General features: G+C 36.0%; 3 protein-coding genes across 7 annotated transcripts in view; 2 read left to right on the top strand and 1 right to left on the bottom strand.

The window, feature by feature from the left end:
• Positions 1-5,633, top strand: part of SLC35F3 (solute carrier family 35 member F3) — a 105,614-nt gene extending 99,981 nt beyond the window's left edge. For both annotated transcript variants that reach the window (XM_015825280.1, XM_029285946.1), the window contains 3 exons: positions 1,907-2,099; positions 3,823-3,912; positions 5,389-5,633. In XM_015825280.1, the coding sequence (XP_015680766.1) occupies positions 1,907-2,099; positions 3,823-3,912; positions 5,389-5,633 (528 nt within the window). The remainder of the gene's footprint in view (positions 1-1,906; positions 2,100-3,822; positions 3,913-5,388) is intronic.
• A 4,527-nt stretch (positions 5,634-10,160) lies between these two features.
• Positions 10,161-17,070, top strand: LOC107295946 (cytochrome c oxidase assembly factor 6 homolog). Of its 4 annotated transcripts, none has more exons than XM_015825284.2 (4): positions 10,161-10,194; positions 10,595-10,676; positions 12,830-12,984; positions 16,513-17,069. In XM_015825284.2, exons 3-4 carry the CDS (start codon positions 12,841-12,843, stop codon positions 16,606-16,608), a joined length of 240 nt encoding a protein of 79 aa, XP_015680770.1. In that variant the 5' UTR covers positions 10,161-10,194; positions 10,595-10,676; positions 12,830-12,840; the 3' UTR covers positions 16,609-17,069. The 4 variants fall into 4 exon arrangements, with proteins under 4 accessions (XP_015680770.1, XP_015680767.1, XP_015680768.1 ...); XM_015825281.2 differs by having other exon boundaries at positions 10,165-10,269; XM_015825282.2 differs by lacking the exon at positions 10,595-10,676 and having other exon boundaries at positions 10,165-10,534; positions 16,513-17,070.
• Positions 17,071-17,558: 488 nt separating this feature from the next.
• Positions 17,559-23,792, bottom strand: part of LOC107295944 (probable methyltransferase TARBP1) — a gene marked incomplete at its 5' end in the record, with an annotated part of 8,254 nt that continues 2,020 nt past the window's right edge. The window contains 6 exon segments of the mRNA XM_015825279.1: positions 17,559-17,868; positions 19,538-19,674; positions 20,678-20,802; positions 21,398-21,577; positions 21,812-21,983; positions 23,186-23,267. Coding sequence (XP_015680765.1) covers positions 17,709-17,868; positions 19,538-19,674; positions 20,678-20,802; positions 21,398-21,577; positions 21,812-21,983; positions 23,186-23,267 — 856 coding nt within the window.

Below are 23,792 nucleotides of genomic sequence, written 5' to 3'. Positions count from 1 at the left end.
TTAAAGAGGCTAAATCCTTCCCCCCTTTTTAAAAGGAGACAAAATACAAATTCAAAAGTCCGTATGAAATTATTTGGCCATACAAAGCTGGTTCTTGTAAGTGTGTGTATGTAAAAACAGAAGTCAGCTTTTACATTAATATTTCATAAATGAAACTTGTTATAGCTTTTTTTATATTCTGAAATACATCATCTGAGAAGTACATGGAAGCAGTAAATGGTTCCATGCAATAGCATTTTGTTAGCACATCAGTCTAACCCGGGGTAGGCAACCTTGGCTCTTTTATGACTCGTGGACTTCAACTCCCAGAATTTCTGAGCCAGCCATGCTGAGGGGAAAGAGAAAGTTTCCAAGCTGAGCCATGCTGGCTCAGGAATTCTGGGAGTTGAAGTCCACGAGTCATAAAAGAGCCAAGGTTGCCTATCCTTGGTCTAACCCAAAGTAAAAAAAAAATAAAAATGAACCTCTACTGTTCATTATAACAATTTGTAGCCATTTTGCTGACTATTCATAAGAGCTGGAAAGAAAACAGAAATAATAGGGAGTGATCAAAGGATGCCATCAGAATAGGAATCATTTCATGAAGAACTGTGCAAGCATTAATTTTTGTATGATACGTGCATGTCTGAATGGGAGTATGAATGGACTGAAGTAGCATACAGTAAATCAAAATAATATTTGCCACCTGGGCCTATCACTAGCAATGGGGTGTACAGCTAAATATTGGTAAAATTTGTTCAATGACATTCATTAGGTGATCTGTCCAAAAGGTGAGGTGGGATTTATTTCAGTCAAATGAGCTGCTTTGGGAGTGAAGCGGAATTAACCTTCTAACTAAAAGGCAGTTTGTTATTCCATAAATCTAAAAAGTGACTTTTAGACATAATTACAAAGCTACATGGAAAAACATCTACTTCAGAAGTAAATGCACAATTAGTATTCATTATTAAACATGTCCAAATTACATTATATCATTGAGGTTACATGGAAATCAAAGTGAAGAAATATATTTATTCTTCTCATTGAAAGCAGTAATAATTAGAGGTAAATTTGCTCCCAAATCATTAATTCATGAGACTCTTGCTGATATATAAATTTCTTCATTAAGACGTTATTAAATTTGCATCTTTAAGATTTTACATGTAATTAAAATTAAATTTGAAGAATATATATTTGTAACAGTAGCTGGTAGATGTGTGTCCCACCTTTACCACAAAATTTGTTGAGAAAGTTATAGTTTTACTGCTTGAATCAAACAGCAAAGCTTGAGAACAAAACTAAAACTAAGTTGTTTATCAGTTCACATTATTTAAAAATGCTGTATTACAAAAAAGGCTATGAAATGGCTGTTAGTTTCCGAAGGATGGAATATTGACTATTGACTTAGAAACTGTACAAAAATCAATATTACAATGCTGAAATGCACTTCTGTTCAATATTGCACTCATTTATAGGAATTTACCTAGCAATTTTAGCCACTTTTTATGTCTACTACTATGAAATTAAAATATAAAAGGCAGTTATTTTTTTTTCCTGGTGAATGTTTCTAGCCAATCTTCAAGTTCAGTGCTTCCAGTTTAGTATGAAATTGCTTTTCCAAATTTACAAAAGTCTGCAGGAAGTTCCGGAGACAGTACATTTAATGTACTGTATAGCGTCTCTTGAGCTGCTTTCCATCTTTGTTGGAAATGACAGAATAGATCCAGAATGGATTTTAATAGAAGTTGTTTACCTGGAAACTTCTAGCTATTTCTGAATAACAGTGTAAATAAGATATTCTTTTTTTCCCCTAATGTACCTGCATTACATTAGTATGTTTTAAATTAGAAATGCACTTTAACGTGTTTATACATGGTAAGAAGTTCTTTAGATTTTGCTTTTCAGATTGTTTTTCTCTTTGTTACAGGTTTTATTTAAGCTTCTCCTGGGCAGTGCTAAATATGGAGAAGCTGCCTTATTTTTGTCAGTGTTAGCTATTTTCAATATCCTTTTTGTTACCTGTATTCCTGTCATCCTTTACTTTACCAAAGTTGAATACTGGAGTTCTTTTGATGCCATTCCTTGGGGAAGCATTTGTGGATTTTCAGTCCTATTATTGAGTAAGTAAATGTTGCTTAGTTATAATAATGGCATCCATGTAAACAATTATGTTGGATAGTTTAAGAAAAAGAAAGACTGCACATCATGCTTAAAGCCTACTTAATCAATCTAATTTAATCTAATTCTATGCAATCTATTTTTTTTGTTTAAAATGATGCCACTATTCCTAACATGGTTTCTCATGTTACCCAACAGCTATTGAGAAGTATATTGCTTCCAAAACCTAGTGTAATGTATAGCCATCATATCTCATAATCATTGTAATTTTATCCTCCATAATTTGATTAACATGATGGTTCAGAACTGATATTTAAAAAAACTACTGGCAAGTGTTTTATCTAAAAGAAAAGTAAGAGGTTAACCTGTCATACTGATAGTAATTTGGTGAGTAAAATATATAATAATGAGTGCAATATCTTGCATTAATAACTATTACGGTATATCCTTTTAGGTGTGCATTTAATAGATTATTTGACATTTAATAGATTGTTAATATAGATTGTTAGACCTTAGCCTGACAGGTTGTCACATAGAAGAAAGTCGGGACCTCTCCTCATTTGTCCCCAGAAAGTAGGACTGGGTCACGGCGGATGCTGAGTCAAAAGACCATTGAAAGGTCGACAGCTCAGCAGTTTGAAACCGAAGGGCAAGCCACGTGATAGAATGAGCTCCCATCAATTTGCACAAGCTCCTGCTCACCTAGTAGTTTGAAAGGATGCGAATGCAAGAAAATAAATAGGTACCACTTTGGTGGGAAAATAACATAGACATGAAAGGAGCCCCCTTGGGCTTCCCCTGGGCAATGGTGATGTCACTGACTAATACTTTCAAGCACCTTGGTATGTGCTTCGGACACGAATGTAGTAGTAGGACATGGAATGGACAACTTGCAAGAAAGAAGATTCTTACTGAATGCTTGAAAAAAAATTCCTAATAGTAACAATGGTTTGACAGTGGAAGAAATAATCACAACACCTTGTTGGCTACCTTCCACTGGACAGGCTGAAACTGATATTTGTCAGAATTTTTTAATGTGAATTCTTACATTGAGCAGGGGGTTAGTGTTATCATAGAAGACCTCTTTCAGCTCTAGGAATATTTAATTCTAATATCACTTATTAGAGAACTTTGATTCCCATCAGCCATGTGCTCTGGTGCAATGACTTACACAGAAACTTTCAATGACAACATAATGGTCTTCATAATGTATCGGTAAGCAAGATGAAAGTAATTCTCTTCTAAAATTATCTATGTTAGTGGCCTTTCAAATTTAAACTCCCGTCATTTAATCTTTATGAATACTGCTTATGTAAAACTATCATGTAATTCCTCAATATTTTTCTATTTATATAAAAGAATAAGTGCAGCGACAAGGTAAGTATGCATTATGGGTACATCATAAAATAGACAAATTAGTCAATTAAAGACCATTTTCACCATAAATACATGCATTTGAATGCTTTCTGAAGTAAATTTAATTTGGGAAGGCAGAATGTGCGGGTCTGAATAAAATAAGTAAGAGCAATCCTGCAGTACATATCTGGCATGTGATACACACAGTAGTTTCAGAACTCCTGTATTTTGATCTTTATGTGCAAAGGTTCATATCAATCTAAAGGTGGCTGCTAAAAATAAACTGGTTAAATCTGTTAAAAAAAAAAAGCAGACTTAGTACCAAAATAAAAGTAATTCTAAAATGAAAAATGTTATTTCTTATTTCAGCATTCAATATTATATTAAATTTTGGGATTGCTATTACATATCCTACCTTGATATCTCTCGGGATTGTACTAAGTGTACCTGTAAATGCTAGTAAGTATACTTTTTCATTAACAAATGACATATAAATCAGGATGTACATGTTTTATATGTAAAGTAGAATACATTGTATTTAAATAACCAGAGTTTATTTTAGCAAATGCTTACTCCTTTTAATTTCATAGCATTAGCCTTTCATGGCATTAACCATTACACTAAATATTTAATTTGTCAAACATATTTGTTTCAAGATTTGCAGTTTTTCTCTCGATACGGTATTGAATTTTAGAGCATCACCCATTTGTTTCAGAGGACAAACAACAGGAAAATCCGTTAATGGGTTGTTCTCATGTGGAGTTTGGAAAGTGATGATTTGAAGTAGTAATTTCCTACTTCATAATGTCAAAATATTCATGTTCTGTTTATGAATCAAATGTTAGTAAAAGAATTTATCTTCTTTTCCTTTAGTGTGTATCTGGCCAGTTCCTATTGGGTGATTCTAGTTGCAAAATTCTTCCCCTGGTGACATCTAGGTGTGCTGCTGGACAGTTGTGTTACACAAAGCTCCCTAGGAAGCTGCCTACATCATGACAACCACCTCCATTGTGGCAATTTTCGGACGCACAAATTAGATTTTATTCAAGTCCATATACTTTTGTGTGCTCTTGCATAGCGCTTGATCTCATTCAAAATGTGTGTTTGATAATCTTAAGAGCATTTTAAAGAACATTAGAACATTACTCTAAAAATAATTAGCACTCTGCATAGAAATCAATTTGTTTGGAAAGGTCACGTTTCTAAAGTATGGATTTCCTGCTGCTATTACCAAGGAAGACACATACTTGTTAATTTTTTTAAAAAAATTGCTCAGTCTATAGACTACTAGTCACTCGATTGCTCAATTTTGCATCTTAAATGTTGTTGGCAACAGTTGTAATAATGGCATGATTACCAGTCACATCCACTAGCAGTTTCCAGAAGCTGCCAGATAATGAATTAGATTGGGAGTTATGGCAAGTTCCTACTCAGAGATCCTACTTGGTTATGAAAAGCAAGATCACAACAAAAATCAGTCCCCACCAATGTCCCTCTTTTATATAGCAGAAGAGTTGGTGGACAACCATCTTAGAGCAATGATAAATCTTATCTGTAAGCTGCCCAGGCCCATCTTATAAGGGGAAATGGGCGGCATAAAAAAAATTAACGAATGGGAAAAAATATTTTTGACAATCTTCAAAACATTATTTGCCATTATCTGCAAAATAAAGACACTTTGATGCAAGATGAAGCTAGCCCAGAACTAGCTTCACCTGGCAACTATCATGGACCATTCAAAGAGAAGTCAAAAACCTCAAGTGAGTTGATAAAATGCCCAATTCCACTAGTAGTGTTCAGTTTTATATGACTTGGCTACATTTGTGGGCTCTTGGGTTTGTGAGAATGAAATCCAAATCTTTTGCTATTGTACATGTTATTACCTAGACATGTTTTATTCTATCTATAATGTTATCTGTTCAATATTTTATGCAGTTGTTGATCACTACTCGAGTGATATTGTCTTCAACAGTGTCCGTGTAATTGCCATTGTCATAATTGGCTTGGGCTTCCTCCTGCTGCTTCTACCAGAGGAGTGGGATGAGTGGTTAATAAAACTCCTTACCCGCCTCAAAGTACGAAAGAAGGAAGAAATTCCAGAGGGAAATGGAGACATTGTTTCAGGATTGCAGAATAAAAGTAGAAGAACGCGCCCCTCCATGTCATCTTTCACACATTAATATTATTTTATGAACATTCCTTAATATTGTATACTTTAAACCATAGCTTTTTCCTTGCAAAGCACATATGTTCAATACAGTAAATATACACAGATGTACAGTTTTGATACTAATAGAGTCCAAGTTTCAGCATCACTAAATTGCTTGCACTGTTTCACATTCAACCTTTCACTTGGGAGAACCTCTCTAAAACATGAAACTCTTTTTAAATGAATGTAATGTCTAATGATCTTTGCATATATGATTTTATCGATAAACCATGAGACGGAGGGCATACATTTTGAACATTATGTACTGAATAATACATTGCGCACTGTGATTTATGCGTGTGTGCATGCACACACACAAACATATATATATAAATATAAATATACAAACACATATATAATGAGAAACAAGTATTATGCTTATGTCATAAGCTTATTTTTTATGAGAGCTGCACATGAAACATTTGCAAATAAACCAAAATAAGCTATTTTGGGGGGAAGAAGGGGTGGGAGGGTGGGAGAGTGTTTTGTGAAGATAAGTGCACTTTGTGCCAGATTAAAAGAAAGTAAAAATGTTAGGTTTGCACTAAAGCATATGGGAGAAACTATCAAGAGTACTGAAGTACCAGGGATTACTCTTGAAAACCCCACTAACATGAATGGAAATAGTTGAAGAGTACTTTGTACGGTGTGTTATTTTTGCACACATACACTGTCTGCCTCAGGGGAGCTTGTGCAAAGAAAGTTCTCAGGGGGAACAAATTTAAGTGTGCATGATTGCAGTTTGTGCTTAATATCATGCAAAGGAAAATACAGTGCCTTCTACAGAATTCTAGTCCATTGTCTGTATAGAAATAGGAAACTCTGCAAGTTGCTTGTATTGATTTTTCAACATGAAGAATGTGTTCCATAGACAGAGTGCTTTTGAAATTCACAAAGAAATCAAGGAGTGCCTACTTCAAGCTGCTGATTACTAGGACTGCAAACCATTTGAGGACTACTATATCTTCTGTTGCGGCCAGATTTACTTCCCACTTGCACAGATCTGGAGATGCTCCTGACCTGTATTTCTGTGAAGAGAGAATCAAGCCGTATATCTAAGAACCATGCTTAAAAACTAACAACAAAGCTTGCAGCTGCTTGGAAAAATAATGTGTACAATATTTGAAAATATAAGTGAATTGCATTTGCTTTTATTCATTGCTATTTTTTTAAGGATATCAAGATACATACATCAATCCTAACACTTTTTACAAAACTTGTAAGCACCAAGCTGTTTACTTGTACAATTTGATTTGCCATTGGATTTCTATCTGTGATAGATGATGTGGTATGTGCAAAGAAATAGGCAATGGTGATAGTTTACTCTTTTTGAAGTTTACATTGCTGCATTCAAAATGGAAAACATTATTTTTTAAATGTTGCCATAACCCAATAGTGGGTGTTGTCTCCTTGGCATTTTTGGGTCAAATGGAGGTGGCACTCACTTCTAAACTTTTTACTGAATCAGTTTCAGATTCAATTATCTGCTTGACAAAACGAATAAAAACTACTACAACTTCATATCAAGTCAATGGCTTATGCTTGCATTTCTGTTTTATAGTGAGTTACATTAGTTTTGCTAAAAAAAATTGCATAAAAATGTGTAATAAAAAGTGGAAAAACAAGTACTAAGACTGTCAAAGGTTTTCTCTGGGTTATAGTGATTTTTTTCTTATCTTGCTTAAAGCAATATTTTAAATATAGTTTTTGGTTTTTAAAAAAGTTGTGTTAGCACTGGAGATTAGCACATCTTTGTCTAGTGATTTTGACAAAAATCTCAAAGCAATTTGATGCCATTGCAGCTAAGTGTCATCTACCTCAAACGTTTCTATGCTTGGAATTTTCTTATGGTTACTTTCCCATTAATAGTATCAAATACTTTATTATCCCTGCTTGGATCAGAATATGAGGAATCCCTGTACACTTGAAATTTGTTTCCTTTATCAGCACCTGTAAGGACAAAAAATAAATGCAAATTATTGGGAATCAAACTTTTCCTTTAAATGAAAAATCCTGGAGAATGTAGCTATATACAGATCAATTTACATATTAAATCTTGAATAATATCAGATTTGGTGAGGAGAAAAAAATTGCAGAGTATGTTTCATTCAAGATTCCTGATTGAGAAAAATAAAGTGATATGTGATTTTAAAGTAAAAATATCATTATTGTATATGGAAGTCATTAATTATTATTAAAAGATCAACTTTTAGAGGAATATAATTTGGATAATTCAAGTACAGATTTTACTTGCTCTGGGAAATTGATGAAATTCATTCTTTACCAATCTTACAAGTCATTTATATAATAACATATAAATCACTGTACAACTTTTTTTTTCATTTTTAGTCATTAATTTTAGGGTTTTAGAATCAAGGATATATTAAGGATTTTATATACCGAGCACAATTGAGCCAAAATTAAATATTTAACATCCCATTGATTCTATTGGAAGAAAGTTAGACATTTATCTATTTGTTAAATTTATAAATATTTTAGAAACTTTTCCTCATTGTAATAGAACAGAATGGTGGTAGTATCATTAAAAGGTTTTGTACAACCATATATTCCAGGAACAAGAATGATTAAAGATATGAGGTCATATTTTTATGATCTATCTACAGATCTAACTTCATCTATGGCAAAATGACAGCAAATAATGGTACTGTAAGGGATGTCTTAGGTAATCTAGTCCAAGCCATTGTTATTACAGGATTCTCAATGCAGAGTACAAATAGCATGCTTAAGAAATGGTCAAATCTTAAATATTTCCAGTAAAACAAAATCTACAATTGTCTCTTGTCCAAGGCAGTTTCTTCCAGTAGAACAGGTCTCTTTGTAAACGCATTTCTTCTGTTTTAGCCAAAATAAGCTTTTATAATTTTTATATATTAGTTCTAATTTTCATATATTAGTTCTAGATCAGCCAACTTCTTTACCTTGAATAAAAAAGACCTAGTCGCTACATTATTGACTGGAGCAGATGTTCCTCAGATCTCCCTCCTTTCCATATACATGGTCTCAAACAAAACATCTTTCCCATCATCCACTACACGATCTTTTAGCTGATAATGCCAGAGTGAACACAGGTCATCTAAATGCAAAGCTTGCACCCAATTGTTTAGCTACAATCCATTTGCAGAAAGAGAAAACACAATACTAAGTATCTTTGAGATCACAAAAGCTGAAACTTGCAATAGACTGCAATAGACTGCAATAGAGTTTCCAGGGTGCCGAAGAACTATAACATTCAGTAATGCCTTTGGATTATTCTTATGTGCACAAATGAGCCACATCATCAGAAATATTCAACAATATTTAACCAAAAAACAACAACACATGAAGAGGACAGTTTCTTCTCACACACTACACCAGTAAATACTTGTTCAGTCCAGGTGATTTAGAAGCTGGGGAGATGGCGTACTTAAAAAACCCAAAATGCTAAGAGTGGAAGCAATAAATCTGAGATTCAAATTCTCACTTACCAATGAGGCTTACTGAATGACTTGGGACCAGTGATATACTGCTTTCATCCAGTCTATACCCAGAGATATGTCTGGGTTCTAAATGAAGATAAAATGAGGGGGAATTTGATTTGTGTTGTGTTGAAGACTGGATTCTTAAGGTTCAGAGGAAGGTATAAATGTAATAATAAAATGTAATAATATGGTCAGCTGAATAAAAAATGTTCTCAATGTTTTAGCTCAACACATGACACCTCATCATAATTCATATAACTCAGCATAAAAATCAGGACTTTGAAGAATAAGCAGTTTGCAGTATAACTATATGTATCATACAATAAAGGAAAATTTATCAAAATGATTAGGCAGATCAACAATAGTACCATCAACACAATGAAAGTAGTAATAATAATGTCATCAAAATAACCGACAACGTATCTTCAGGCACATAGATTCATCTCTACTCAAGTACATTTTTCTTGTTTATATCTTTAGCAGGTATTATTTATTTCGCTTTTGTATGTTTGTTTTTTGGTTTATATCAAGTTGCCCAAAATCGCGTTGAGCGACGATATAAATCTTAATAAGCTTGTAAAAAAAATAAAGCTTTAAATTTTAAGAAGCAAAATTTAAAAAACACTCCAATGTCCTTGACAAACCAAATAACATTTCTAACTTTCCAACTGCAACCTTGACAATTTTAAGGCATGTGGACTTCAACTCCCAGAATTCCACAGCCAGCATTGCTGGCTGTGGAATTCTGGGAGTTGAAGTCCACATGCCTTAAAATTGTCAAGGTTGAGAAACACTGGGCTAGCATCTCCCTTCTCTTGATATTACTTTCTGCCTTCCCCGCCTTGCACAAAAAGGGGTTGGGAGGGGGGGAGGCTGGCAATGTCCTCGCGAAAGATCGCTCAGGCAAAATGCGCATGCGTACCAGGTAACCCCGCACGCTCCTTTCTCTTCCTCCTTAGGCTCTTTGCATGTCGGTTGAACGAGTAACATATCCACTTCCGGTTGACAGCGACGAACATCCGGGGGAATGCAGCTGCTCCGGAAGTGCGCCAGGTAAGTATCAACAGGACCTGCGAAGGAGATCGTTGAAAAAGCGAGCAGGCTTGCAGCCCCCTTGCAGCCCCCTTTGTACGTGAACGTAAATTGCATTGGCGCTCGTTCTCTTTCGAGTGCGAAGTCGAGAAGGCTTCGAGGAGGCTTTACTTTTTGTGCAGCCTCCGGGTCGTTCTCTCTTGAACTCTGTGCAGGGGACGTGCACATTTTTTTTTTGCCACGGCCAGCTTCGTGGAGGAGAGGGGGGGGGGAAGCATATTCCCACTATTTGGCTGCTTTTGCTGATAGTGGCGAAGGAGCTGTTTGTAACCGGCTCCACGTTCCGGTGCAGCCACAAGTGGTAAGTAGCTGGCGCTTCGAAATCCTTCACTGGACGTTCCCCTTCCTCTCTTCCTTGCAGATAGATCGCGTTTCCAGGAAAACAGAAACAGAGAGCCAAGAAAAGCAGCTCTTCGAGTACAGAAGAGTGCCAAAATCGAGGGGTTTGTGTGTGTGTGTGTGTGTGTGTGTGTGTGCGCGCGCGCGCGCGTGTGTGCAGTGATTACTGCTGTTATTTTCGGTTCATTGAACCACTGCACGCAAGTTTGGCTCCAGAATTAATAACTAAAAAGCGTATTTTAAAACTAATCGCAATGATCTAACTCAAGTGTTTCTCAACCTTGACAATTTTAAGGCATGTGGACTTCAACTCCCAGAATTCCACAGCCAGCATTGCTGGCTGTGGAATTCTGNTTATTTAATTTAATTTATATGCCGCCCTTCTCCCGACAGGGACTCAGGGCGGCGCACAACATATTTAAAACCAGAACATATATACAATCCCCCCCTTAAAACCGAATTAAACCGAATTTTAATGTTGCGTCTTCCGAATATTTAAAACCCAATGTAAAATCCACCCTAGGTCAGGTCCGCTTGCTGGAAGAGCCATGCCTTAAAATTGTCAAGGTTGAGAAACACTGATCTAACTCAAACTGGACAAGGCAATGGAATAGCTCGAGACTCAAACCCAACTTCTGTGGTAAATGTGAAACTCACCTAGAGACAATGTGAAATACTAAAAATGATTAAGGGCTCAGGTGACTCATATCTGGGATGGATTGATGGCATTTGAAATAGCAATACTCCTTCATTGCTGTGCTTTTAATATATCAGAGGTGTACAAGGTGGTATTCTAGGTACTTTAGACCACAATGCCCGTATGCACCCCAAGGATGCTTTGGGCCCTTTTCTGTTGAAATGCATGTGCAAAAGATATACTGTTTTCAAATGGGCTTGTATCAATTTTTAAAATTCTGTTAATAGCTGCATTTAGACAAAAGACTTATAATGGCATTAGGTTAACTTTTCCTGTTCATTTGTGAACACATCTTCTTTATCAAATAACATTTAAATGCTGCCCCATTGATACCTATTCAGAAGTCCAATTGAATTCAGTTCCTAAACAAGTATATGAGTGACACCCTCAGGTTTTTTTCTCACAAGAGAGTTATGCATTTACTTTTTCATAGTTTAATCTCTTTATATGGAGAAACACATCTTTGTTCCTGTCAATACGACTGTCATAATTACATGGTTGCCTTAAGGATTGAAACATCTGAAAGATTCTCATTATTTTCATGTATACTTGGAGTATAGTGCGTGATAGTGATCCAGTGAATTACAAAAGACAGATTAGGAAAGATGAGGTGTAATGTGTACATTCGCCGTATTGTCTTTTTTTACCCATGTATGAAATGACCACCTAATGTCATATGCTTATTCATGCATCATTTCTTTAAGGTCACTGTTATTTAGCCTTATACTAACCTATAGATTTTGATGTTTAGTAATTAATCAGAACCAAACTTGGGAGGCTGAAGTTCAAAACTGGCCAATTACTACCATAGTGTCGTGGGACGTAGATGACCAGGCTGAACCAGAAGGAGGGGTCAAACACGTCATCAGTCCTTTTGTGCCCACAAGAGATCTATGTCCAGCCCACCTTGAATTCCTTATCTACTGCCAAATTACTTTGACAGTTAGTAGTTCAGATTCTTGTAGAGAGAGCTTAAGCTTGCAATAAATTTTAATACCCATTTGAACTGCCTGGATCTCNACGTAGATGACCAGGCTGAACCAGAAGGAGGGGTCAAACACGTCATCAGTCCTTTTGTGCCCACAAGAGATCTATGTCCAGCCCACCTTGAATTCCTTATCTACTGCCAAATTACTTTGACAGTTAGTAGTTCAGATTCTTGTAGAGAGAGCTTAAGCTTGCAATAAATTTTAATACCCATTTGAACTGCCTGGATCTCCTGATTTCCCTGGCGCTTGACAGTTAAGAAAATAAAAGGGACCAAGGCTAGGCTCTTTTGCTCCTTGAAGAAAAGATGGGATAAAAATGTGATTAATACCAGGTTAGCTTTATAATAAACTTTTTTCCACCTTTGGCTGAAAACCTTTGGATATTCAGATGTAAGTAAACTACAAGAACACCTTGACTTCCAGTAGACCTTTATAAATTCAGGTGCATATTTGAAATAAGCACACCTAGAAGAATTGAAGAAGACTGGTTTCCAAGGTTTTTGTAGGATGGTAAGTCAGAGAATTAAAAAATATACTTTAAGAATTATTTCATCTTTATTCCTTTTTTTAGGAGTTTCAGAAATGTCAGCCCCATCCATGAAAGAAAGAAAAGCCTGCTGGGGTGCCCGAGATATTTATTGGAAATGCTTAGATGAAAATATGAAAGATATATCAAAATGTGACAAATTGAGGTGCTCTTTTGAAAATTCGTGCCCACAGCAATGGGTAAGTAATTATTTTTATTCATTTTTATACATACATACCTAACATGATATTCCTTTTGGGATATGCAAAAGATAAGAAATAAGAAATAGGGAACAAAAGAAATTGGAAGTCAAGAGATACAGAAAAAGTCATTCAAAGTAAACTGAAATTACACCATCACTATTCATTGTCTCCCCTCATTCTTTTCTGTCCTTGCAAACCATCCTTACTCCCACATCTGTACACCTCTATCTGAATTCTTTCCAGACACATTAATAAATGAGCATTTGCAGTCATTCTTGATCTCTTGGCCTTTGTACAAGAGAAATATAATGGCAGTGTTCTGATCGTTAGGCAGGTTAAATGTTGTGCAGCACCTCCATAAGGAAACCATGTATTTTAACATTTCCCCAGCTACAATACTTACCCACCCCCCAGCCTTACCATTTTTTCAGCATTCTCATAGCACTAATAAATCCTTTCACCCATTTTTCTTGAATTCTTATATACATTCATTTCAGTTTTGCTCTTAAACATGCTTTCATTTAATACAAATCTCCAAAAGTACCCATTTTAACATTCACCCACTTCAGTTTAATTTGAAATCACTTCATTACTTTTATTGTTTCCATTTGCTCTTCTAGAAGTTCCTTTTTTCTAGCCCTTTTCATCCACTCCCGAAATAGCTCCAATTTCTCTTTGCATTGTTTATTCTTGATCATTCAAAACAAAGCCTTTTGGGTTACATTATTTGCAACTATTTTTTTCTCAGTATATATAGATGGTATGTCTTGTTCTGTCCTCATTTTTGCAGCATTTTTATATGCATATTTCAGTTCTTCATTCCACTAACCATCCTTTTCCATGCTTTCTATAACTCCATACATCTCTGTGGTACTTCATGATAAAATTCTTTTCTATCAGTAATAGGAAACTTATATATCAGTGGTGGCGAACCTATGGCACGGGTGCCAGAGGTGGCACTCAGAGCCCTCTCTGTGGGCACGTGCGCCATCGCCCAGTCCTAGGCCTTCAGCTGGGTTTTATAAAACCTTTTCGCTTTAGGCCTCCACCGCCGTGTACAAAAAAAAAAGGTTCAATCAGTCAATTTCAACTTCTCGTGGGAAAAAAAAAGATCTTGCAAAGTTGGAATTGATTGAACTTTTTAGTCCCACCCAGTCTGCTGTTACCACCACAGCCACCTCACCCAATGGGCCACACCCACCTAATGGGCCACACACACCCGGCACCCGATGATGCATAAGTGGGTTTTGGGTTGCAGTTTGGGCACTTGGTCTCTAAAAGGTTCGCCATCACTGTTATATATAATCTTTTCTCACGTTTACTTTCCATTCAATCTATTGGGAGGTTAATCTATCACATGAATATAAACATTGAATTGGATGAAGTGGGAACAGAATGTATTCTTCTTGTCTATATAAATTGCAGTGCTGTAGTAGCAGTTGTAATGCAAACAGTGAAAATCACATTAACAACACAGTGCTGGAAGAGTAGAAATGTGCACAATTTGCATCTGAAGTGGTCTATACCTATCAGCAACATAGAAGTTGCATCCTTTTCCTGGGCTTGAGTGTTGCCCAGAAAATATGACTAGTATTGCCTCCTGTTTCCACCTCTGTAATGGACATAAACAAGGATTTTCCTAGTGTCTCAAAAAGAGAATTTGCAGTATAGAGATCCTGAAGCTGCGGTTTCACATATACAGTGAATACAGTGAAGGGTTCTTTAATCATGTTTGTTGGCATATGCTTAAGTAGGATTTTGCGAACATTCTTTGTTTATTTTGCTCCTGGCGGATGGCCTTTTATGCATTGGTGAAGTATATAGTTTTTCAATAATTATTCAAAATTACAATTGCAGTGAAAACTAAAAATAGAATGCAGAAAATGCAGAAAATAGAAAAGAATGAAATAATAATATAGTAAATAAAAGATTCTTCCCATATCCCATCTCTTATCTATAAAAAAATCCTTAAAAGCCTTTGTCATTTCACGTCAGCAGAAGTCCATTAAGGAATATCTTAAATAACTTATCTTTTTTTTTAACCTAAGTCAAATAAGCCATGTTTTTATTCCTTTTTCTTTTAACAAGCTTGATCTTTAGTCCCTTAAATTAAAATCCTAGCACTGCACTGGCTGCTTCTCACAAAATTCTTCAAGGTATTAACAGGCCTCTTTTGTACCAATACATGAAAATTATCCAGGACAGTCTCTTGATTTGTTATTTGTACAGCCTTTGAATTATTAAGACATCAGCTAATTTCTTTTGTACGTTCAGTGTAGCATCTTTTTCGATACCATTTTTGTAAGTCTATTATTTTTAACTCCACTTTCAGATTAGCCTCAGTCTTGACAGGTGAAATTTGTTCCTCTTCCATAACATCTTTTAAACATTGTCTTTAGATATAGACACTCCTAAAAGTAACTTTTGGGTTTTTATTCAAAAATGTCCTTCAGTTTGGCCAATATTAAAATACTTTGCTTCATCCTGCATGTGTAAATCAAATTTAAGTGTTCTTCTCCTGTATGTGTAATCTTTAGTTCCCTTTAGTTCTACCTAGTGTCCAGACTTCAATTTCCCATCCTATCATGCTTTTTTTAAAAAAAGAATTAAAAGCATTTCCTCATGGGAAAGCTTCTTATAATTAATTCAAAATCTTATTTCTAAACCATCTACCTGTATTCTGGAATAGAACCACCTGTAGTTTGTAGCCAATGAATAAGTCATTGCTTAAGCTAACTACTTTCTACATAGTTACAAGAATTTTGCAAACCTTGCTTTGCAACACTAGGAGCACCATAGCAAGTACCTTTCTTTGAAACATTCAAAGAAACATTGAAGCAGCAATGTCTTTTCCTGGATTACAGAGCTGTTCGCTCCATAAGCTTCTTCTAGCTCAGTGGTTCTCAACCTTTTTAATGCCGCGACCCCCAACTGGTCGTAAGTCGAGGACTAAACCGGTCGTAAGTCGAGGACTACCCAACCGGTCGTAAGTCGAGGACTTTCCCTGCCCGGGAGTGCCGCGCATGCGTGGTTCCGCCCCCTGCGCCGGCCGAGGTGTAGCTGGCAAGCGGCAGAGACGGAGCAGGCTGACCACCAGCTGGCCCAGCCCAAGGGAGGTAAGGCACCCGCCGGAAAAGGGGAAAAAAATGGCGGAACAAAAAAAATGGCGGACAGCCTTGCTTGGCGACCCCCGTGAAATGGTCAATCGACCCCAAATGGGGTCGCGACCCATAGGTTGAGAACCGCTGTTCTAGCTACTTCAGTGTGTATGTACATGCACAGTGAGGTGGCTTTGTTATTTTTCCCAGTCCTTTATATGTAACAAGGGAAAGAAGTATTATTTTAAAAAAAAAATCAGATGTGGATACAATTTATTGAACACTAGGTTTTGAAGACAGATCGATAATAGTGGCATTAAATTAAATCTAAAATATCATGATGGGTACAATATGTTTTCTACTTTTATTACTTTAGACTTTTACTGAACTGCTTGACTTGCTAACCAAGTGATCTTATTTAAAACAGGTTAAATATTTTAACAAAAGAAGAGATTATTTACAATATAAAGCACAAATGGAATCAGAACAATTTCTGCCTTCAGAGAAAACAGAGAAGTCATAGCAACTAGAGAACTTTTACAATACTGGACACAAGGGAAGTTGCAGAAAAACAGCATAATTGCAGAACATAAATGCTGGCACCAACGATGTCCCATAAATTTTAAGACCGGTTTTTGTTTATAAATCTCATACTGGCCTGAAAGCTCCAGCTTCCATTATTTGAAATGCTTATTGGAGAGAAGAGGCACTTAGGAAAATATGCTTACCTTTCAACACTAAAAAAACTACACCATCAATAAAATCAAAATAAATGAACTGTATAAATTCAAATACTTGTATCATGTTTTCATTGCAAATACCCTCTTCCAGATGTTTTCCCCAATGTAACAGAATGTCTAATACATTTCGGTGGTCCTTTGTCTATTACATCTTGAAGAATATAATTATCAACAGTAACACCCTTAAATATTTCATTTTGGTAGATTCAGATATATGGGAGATCACTTTGTTTAATATGTTGAATTAAAATTTAATTTGTAGATTATATATTCAATTTTTAGAAACTGAAACTGATCAACTTTATTAGGAAAACACCAATAAATACTTGAGTATATGTTTAAAAAAAATCCCCAAAACCAATGCCAGAAAACTCTGTGGTCATCACCAAGTGCAAAGACACCAGAACTGTCAAATGGCAAGTTGCTACATTGCTGTGTGCAGTATATTCTTGATGATGTCCATTTTTGATTTGTTAGTGACCACATAGATTTTCTCCATAATGAAAAAAGTTAATGGAATAAATTTATAGTTATATGGACCACCAACAGCACAGAGCTTGCTCTATTAGTTTTTTGACAGCTCTGTAGTTGCAGAAATTACACACAGCAAAAGCGGCCATTGTGCTGCAAATGAATAATTATTTATCACCACTTTCAGAACTATCAAGAGGTAGTGTTAACAACAATGTAATCAGAATCACTAGCACCAAAAACTGCATTAAAAACAATTTTAATACTGTCATGATTTAAAAAATTAACAGCTTTTTTATAAAAATGAAGGCATACAAAATCTAACACATAATTAAATGGTAACTATAATAATTTCAGGGAATTTATAGCACCATCAAATTATTGGCTTCAACAAAAATTAAACATTTTGTCTTTATTCTTTTTCCTTCATCATCTGCTGTCTTGTATATTCCCAAATAAGCAGAGCACCACTTACATGGACATTAAGTGAACGAATAACTCCTTGCTGTGGAATTTCTACACAAGTGTCCAAGTGCTGAATTACATTTGCTGGGATTCCCTCATGTTCATTTCTGATTTAAAAAAAGAAAAAAAATGGATTAGCAGAACACTGCTCAATGGCAGAACACAGGCTTCACATGCAGAAAAAAATCAAGTTCAAATGCCAGTATTTCTAAAATATCTGCTTTGAATATTAAATTGCTGATAATACTGAGCTAGAAAGATCAATAACCTGATTTATATATTTTCATTTTCACCCTCCTACTCCAAAATACTATTGGACTTTTTATTGGAGGTCCAGGCCACGGACAAAATCTGAAATCTTTGCAGTTTCTACTGTAGATGTTCTTATTGTTAAAGAGATAAAAATCAGTAAATACTAACAATAAAGCAGGCAGTCTTATGCACTTTAGTATGGATTGCAATTACTATAGCGATTTGTGAACTGTCACTGAGAATAATGTTGTGATTTGGACTCTCAACTTTTTTTTAGAATTTGTACTAGTTACAATCAAGTATTCACCAAATATTAAATAATAATAATAATAATAATAATAATAATAATAATAATAATAATAATAATAAGTTGGAAGGGACCTTGGAGGTCATCTAGTCCAACCCCCTGCTCAGGCAGGAAACCCTATACCATTTCAGACAATGTCTGTCCAGTCTCTTCTTAAAAACTTCCAGTGTTGGAGCATTCACCGCTTCTGGAGGCAGGTTGTTCCACTGGTTAATTGTTCTAACTGTCAGGAAGTTTCTCCTTAGTTCTAGGTTGCTTCTCTCCTTGATTAGTTTCCATCTGTTGCTTCTTGTCCTGCCTTCAGGCGCTTTGGAGAATAGCTTGACTCCCTCTTTTTTGTGGCAACCCGAGATATTGGAACACTGCTATCATGTCCCCCCTCGTCCTTCTCTTCATTAAACTAGACATACCCAATTCCAGCAACCGTTCCTTATATGTTTTAGCCTCCAGTCCCCTAATCATCTTTGTTGCTCTTCTCTGTACTCTTTCTAGAGTCTCAACATCTTTTTTACATTGTGGAGACCAAAACTGGATGCAGTATTCCAAGTGTGGCCTTACCAAGGCATTGTAAAGTGGTATTAATACTTCACGTGATCTTGATTCTATCCGTCTGTTAATGCAGCCTAGCACTGTGTTGGCTTTTTTGGCAGCTGCAGCACACTGCTGGCTCATATTTAGGTGATTGTCCACTAGGACTCCGAGGTCCCTCTCACAGTTACTACTATTGAGCAAGGTACCCCCTATACTATACCTGTACATTTGGTTTTTCTTGCCTAAGAAAAGTGGTGAAAAAGTGGCCCTTTCTGGAAGCCCTGTGCAGCCAAGAACCGAGCTACGGATTGAATTGCCGACTGGGCGAGGCAAGTGTCGATCATGGGAGGCCTGGCTGCAATGATAAGCTCCACCCCCACCCTAGCTTGATTTTTAGGCATGTGCCTCGCCCCAAAACTAGGGCTTATTTTGGGGGTATACCTTATATTAGGCCCACCCCCAAAAATCAAGCTGGGGCTTATTTTTGGGATGTTTTATTTTCGGGAAAACATGGTATCTACTGCCAGTATGTGGCTGCCTAACAGATAAATCATATAATGTAGCTGTCTAAGGGAAAGGTCTGCAGTACATAGGGAAAACTGTTTCTTTTTATTTTCTGAATGGTTTTCAGTATTCTCTACCAAAAATATGTTTGAAAAATTTATTACAATTAGATTTTTCATTACCCCAACAACAACAGGGATTTCTCTGGAAAACAATATTTCATTAAACTGCAACTTTTAGCTGTTTGCTCCACTCCTATTATAGAATAGCCTTCAGTTTTTTTCTGTTCCAAATATTCAATCAGCTGAAATGGCTTTACCTGTAAATTTTTGAAAAATGAGATTAGTATTAGGGCTTGGAAGTGTGTAATTTTCATTAGTACACTAAGCAAAATATATTATATTATTCTGACTGAATAGATCTATCCTGGCTAATACTATGTAGACCAGGGGTGTCAAACTCAATTTCATTGAGGGCCGCATCAGCATTGCAGTTGCCCTCGGGTGGGGTGGGGGGTGGGTGGCCAGGGTGGGTGCGGCTTACTGGGTGGGCGTGGATGGAGTGGGTGTGGCCTACTGGGTGGGCGTGGCCAGCTCTACATCATTCGCGTCAAGGGTGCCTGTGGGGGCCTGGGCAGGAGTGACACAGCATGCATCCAGGGGGTGGGGCCGACGTGGCAGGGGCTGGTTCCTCGCTGTTTCCAGACGGCCTTGTGGAGCTAAGACTGAGTGCATTTCAGCATAGATGGCCACCACAAACTTGTACATTGGCTCCCGACTGGCCTGGGCCAGGGCCAAGGCAGCGGGGGCCGTTCCCTCACTGTTTCCAGGATGGCTTCGCGGGCCACATGAAACCACTTCGCGGGCCGCATCCGGCCTCCGGGCCTTGTGTTTGACATGTCTGATGTAGACGGAAACCTTTTCATTTTGATTGGACTGATCAAAATGCTGCCCTAGTCCAAGAATGGCGAAGAAGTCCTTAGCTTGGTGCCATTCACAGCATTTCACCAGTAAGCTAAAGATGTTAATTTGGTATCTGATTCAGAAGAGCTGCCCATACAAGCCCCAAAGTGAGGTCACTCTTTCCTCCCCTCGTCTGCTAGAATTGACTATATATGAAAAATCCACGATTACAATTCTCCCACTGAAATCAAAAGAGAGATAATAATGCTGAAGTTGGACTGTCCCTTTAAATTCTACAGCTAATATGTAATACCATAAAATTAACGCAGATCGTTTTACAGTGTCCAACTTGAATGCAACTACATGAAAACCAGGAGACTTGCATGTCTGTGACAGAACAGGAAGGTTTCTTTTACTCACTTCAATAACAGAAAGCCATTGTTCAGCAGACACGCTGAGATGCTGAAATTGCTTGTCATTTATATAATGGAGGTTGCTAACAGTTAAAGCAGAAACACCGAATATTTCACACGTACGACACAAGCCTACAAACAAAATTAAAGCTCTTTCAATATGAAATTGATTTTCTCAATTGAATGGTGCACATAGGTAGCATGGATGGAGATTCAAACTGATGCTATAAATATGTGGTGAGAATCAGTGTGGTGTGGTGCTTAAAACACCAGGCTAGAAACTGGGAGGCCACGAGTTCTAGTCCTGCTTAGTCTGGGTGACCCTGGGCCAGTCACTTACGAAGAAGGTGGCAATAGCAAATCTTTCCAAAAGATTTGCAAAGTTTGTCTAGGCAGTTCCAGGAGTCAACTGACTTGAAGTCACAATAAATAAATAAAATAAAGATAATAACCTTTAAATCTAACTTTAAAATCAAAAAGATGCACATTGCATACGACAACTATTCCTTGAAATACTGTAACATAGGTATTAACACAATTAAGAAAACAAAAGACAGTTCTCTTTTGTGTAACAATTTGAGAATTAAAATATAAGAATGTATTTGCTCTTTTTAAATCCTCAAATTATTTTCCAGGTTAAAGTAGGTTTGTTACTTTGTAAATCTAAGACATACAGTGTAAAATAAAAGCAAAATCTGTAAGTGGTTTAAAATGAGTAAGAGCTTACCTCCTAAATTGGTGGGTTTATCAATGAGTGAAGCAACTACAATCAATTTCCTGTTTGATTTTCCAAGTTTAGTGGCACGATCTTGGAATATAAGCTCCAGATCCAAATCAGGAGCACTGGCTTTGCAAGGGATAATTTTTTTTTGAACGTTCATCCACCGTCTTTCATTATTGGGCTCAGCTAAATTCAGTCGTGAGAGAAATTACGTAATTAGCTAAATGAAATTATGCCTTTAAGAATCTCAGCATTCTAGGACTTAAGTACTTAGGACAAATATAGTCTGTGCGCACAGTAATTATGCTCTTAAATATCATAGACAAATATATTTTAGAGTCGTTATAAAATATGTATAACTATTCGACCAGCACAAATTATTTCCTAATGCTGTTTAGCTTCTATCACTATTATCATTACCGATATCTTGCTGAGTCCAGTCATTTGGCTTAAGGTCAAGAAGTGTAATTTGAGAATGGCAGGATGGAAATGTTGAACTCAATGGAATATCTCCAAATGCTGTAAATTTAGAGAGAGAGATCCATTCCTCTTCAGGAGTTTCTGAAAGGCGTGGCAGCGTGTAAAATATTGTCTAAAAAAATATTATTTTGAAGAATCAACTTCCATTTCAATGTAAAATATTTTCAGCAAAAGCCAACCAATGATGTTTGCCTTACTTCCAAATAGCTGTATATTCTATATCTATGGAAAGATCAGTTTCTGTTAAACTGATGATTAAATATGCTTGATTTCCAATTGGTTTTAAAGGCAGGTAGTTAACCTTAAGATAAAAATTTTAAAATAAGAAAATAATTACTTTTCACTTTCCACAGCTCACATTATTGCATACACAGTATAATATAAATTTCACACGAGTATAGTATTCTGCACATTGAACTTTGCTTTTTTAAATTGAATTTCTAGCTCTTATGGCTGCAGAAGATGACTTGGAAAACATAAAATATCTGATTAATGCTCTAAAGTCAAGATAGAATCTTTCAGGATTTCCATGATCTGGAAAGCAAGACTTCAGCTATAACATTTTTAATACAATATTCATTTAGTTTGAGAATGGATACGAATGAATTCATTTCTTATTTCTAAATAATGATGGCTTAGGTGGCTTTTGCTTATTGTGAAAAATAAGTATACAGATGGAACAAAGTTTTGATGTTTTTATAAAAATAACACAAATCAACCTGATTTGAAGCAGCACATAGTGGCTTATTTAGTAAAAATGTGGCATATATGATAGATGTAAACATTTACTTTTCTACTAATAATTGCTGCAGATTTTTTACACCATATAATATGGTGCTTGTTTACTTTTTGATTTTTTAAAATCCTATCTGTGTCCATTCTTTTCTTCTAGAAAGTTTAAGAAGGCTTAAACAGAATTATTCCCATTTTTTGCTCATAGCAACATTGTGAGATCAATTTAGTGTTTTTCGAACTTAGCAAGTTTAACGTATGGAGTTCAAAAATTCCCCAACCAGTATGATCGGATTTGAAATCCACACATTTTAAAGTTGCCAAATTTGAAAAACCGTGAATTAGATTAAATTAAAATAAGATTTTAATGAATTAGATTAAAATGTGTTCAATAAATAATAATAAATGAATTACGGCTCCAAGGAATCCTATCAAATCTCCTGTGCTTTTTGAGGTTATATGGTTATTTAAAGCTGTGTCTGCCTGAAATAAATTCAGAACTCTTACAACACCATCTCTTGGTAAAGCAGATGCAAAGATAGGCAGAAAAAAATATTTAAAAATTCTGAATTCTGTCCTTACCTCAAGGCAGTAATCCTTAAGTGGATGAAAATGTTCAAAGAAAAAGTGTTTCCGGATGCGCTGCCAATTCTTCTTAGCATTCCTGCAGATGATTTTTTTTTAAAAAAAGCATTAAGATGGGATGTAACAGGAAACATTCTGTGTAGACCATTCCTGTCACTGACAACTGAATTCAATGGACTTATTCAATGGACTTATTCAAAGATACTGTAAGTGACTGTGGGACTGCAGTTGAGCTCTATAAGATTTCTTATAGTATCAATTATGTGGAATAACTTGTGGTTGTTATTTACAATCCCACAATGATGTAAAATATAATTGACAGTATGTAAAGGTTTACAGTATTTAAAAATTTAGAAAACAGCACGTAGTTTGTCCCCAGTACGTACAGCAAAGAATAGGGCTGTAAAGCGGGATTGGCCTAGGGGGGGATTTTATAGGGATTTTAAAGGGATTTTATAATTTTTCTAATACAGGTTAATTAATATATATTTTAATTTGGCTTTTAAATATTTATTGTATAGCTCTGTTTTTATTTACCTGTAAGCCGCCCTGAGTCCCTCGGGAGAAGGGCGGGGTATAAATTAAAGTAATAATAATAATAATA

The sequence above is a fragment of the Protobothrops mucrosquamatus genome, unplaced genomic scaffold (assembly GCF_001527695.2).
Source record: "Protobothrops mucrosquamatus isolate PMUCROS unplaced genomic scaffold, P.Mucros_1.0 scaffold2582, whole genome shotgun sequence".
Lineage (NCBI taxonomy): Eukaryota > Metazoa > Chordata > Lepidosauria > Squamata > Viperidae > Protobothrops > Protobothrops mucrosquamatus.
This window is presented reverse-complemented; position numbering and strand designations above follow the sequence as displayed.

Coding starts and splice junctions, on each gene's coding strand:
- LOC107295946 (XM_015825282.2), top strand. CDS start 12,841: ATGTCAGCCCCATCCATGAAAGAAAGAAAAGCCTGCTGGGGTGCCCGA. Junction 12,985..16,512: donor ATTCGTGCCCACAGCAATGG/GTAAGTAATTAT, acceptor TATTTAAAACAG/GTTAAATATTTTAACAAAAG.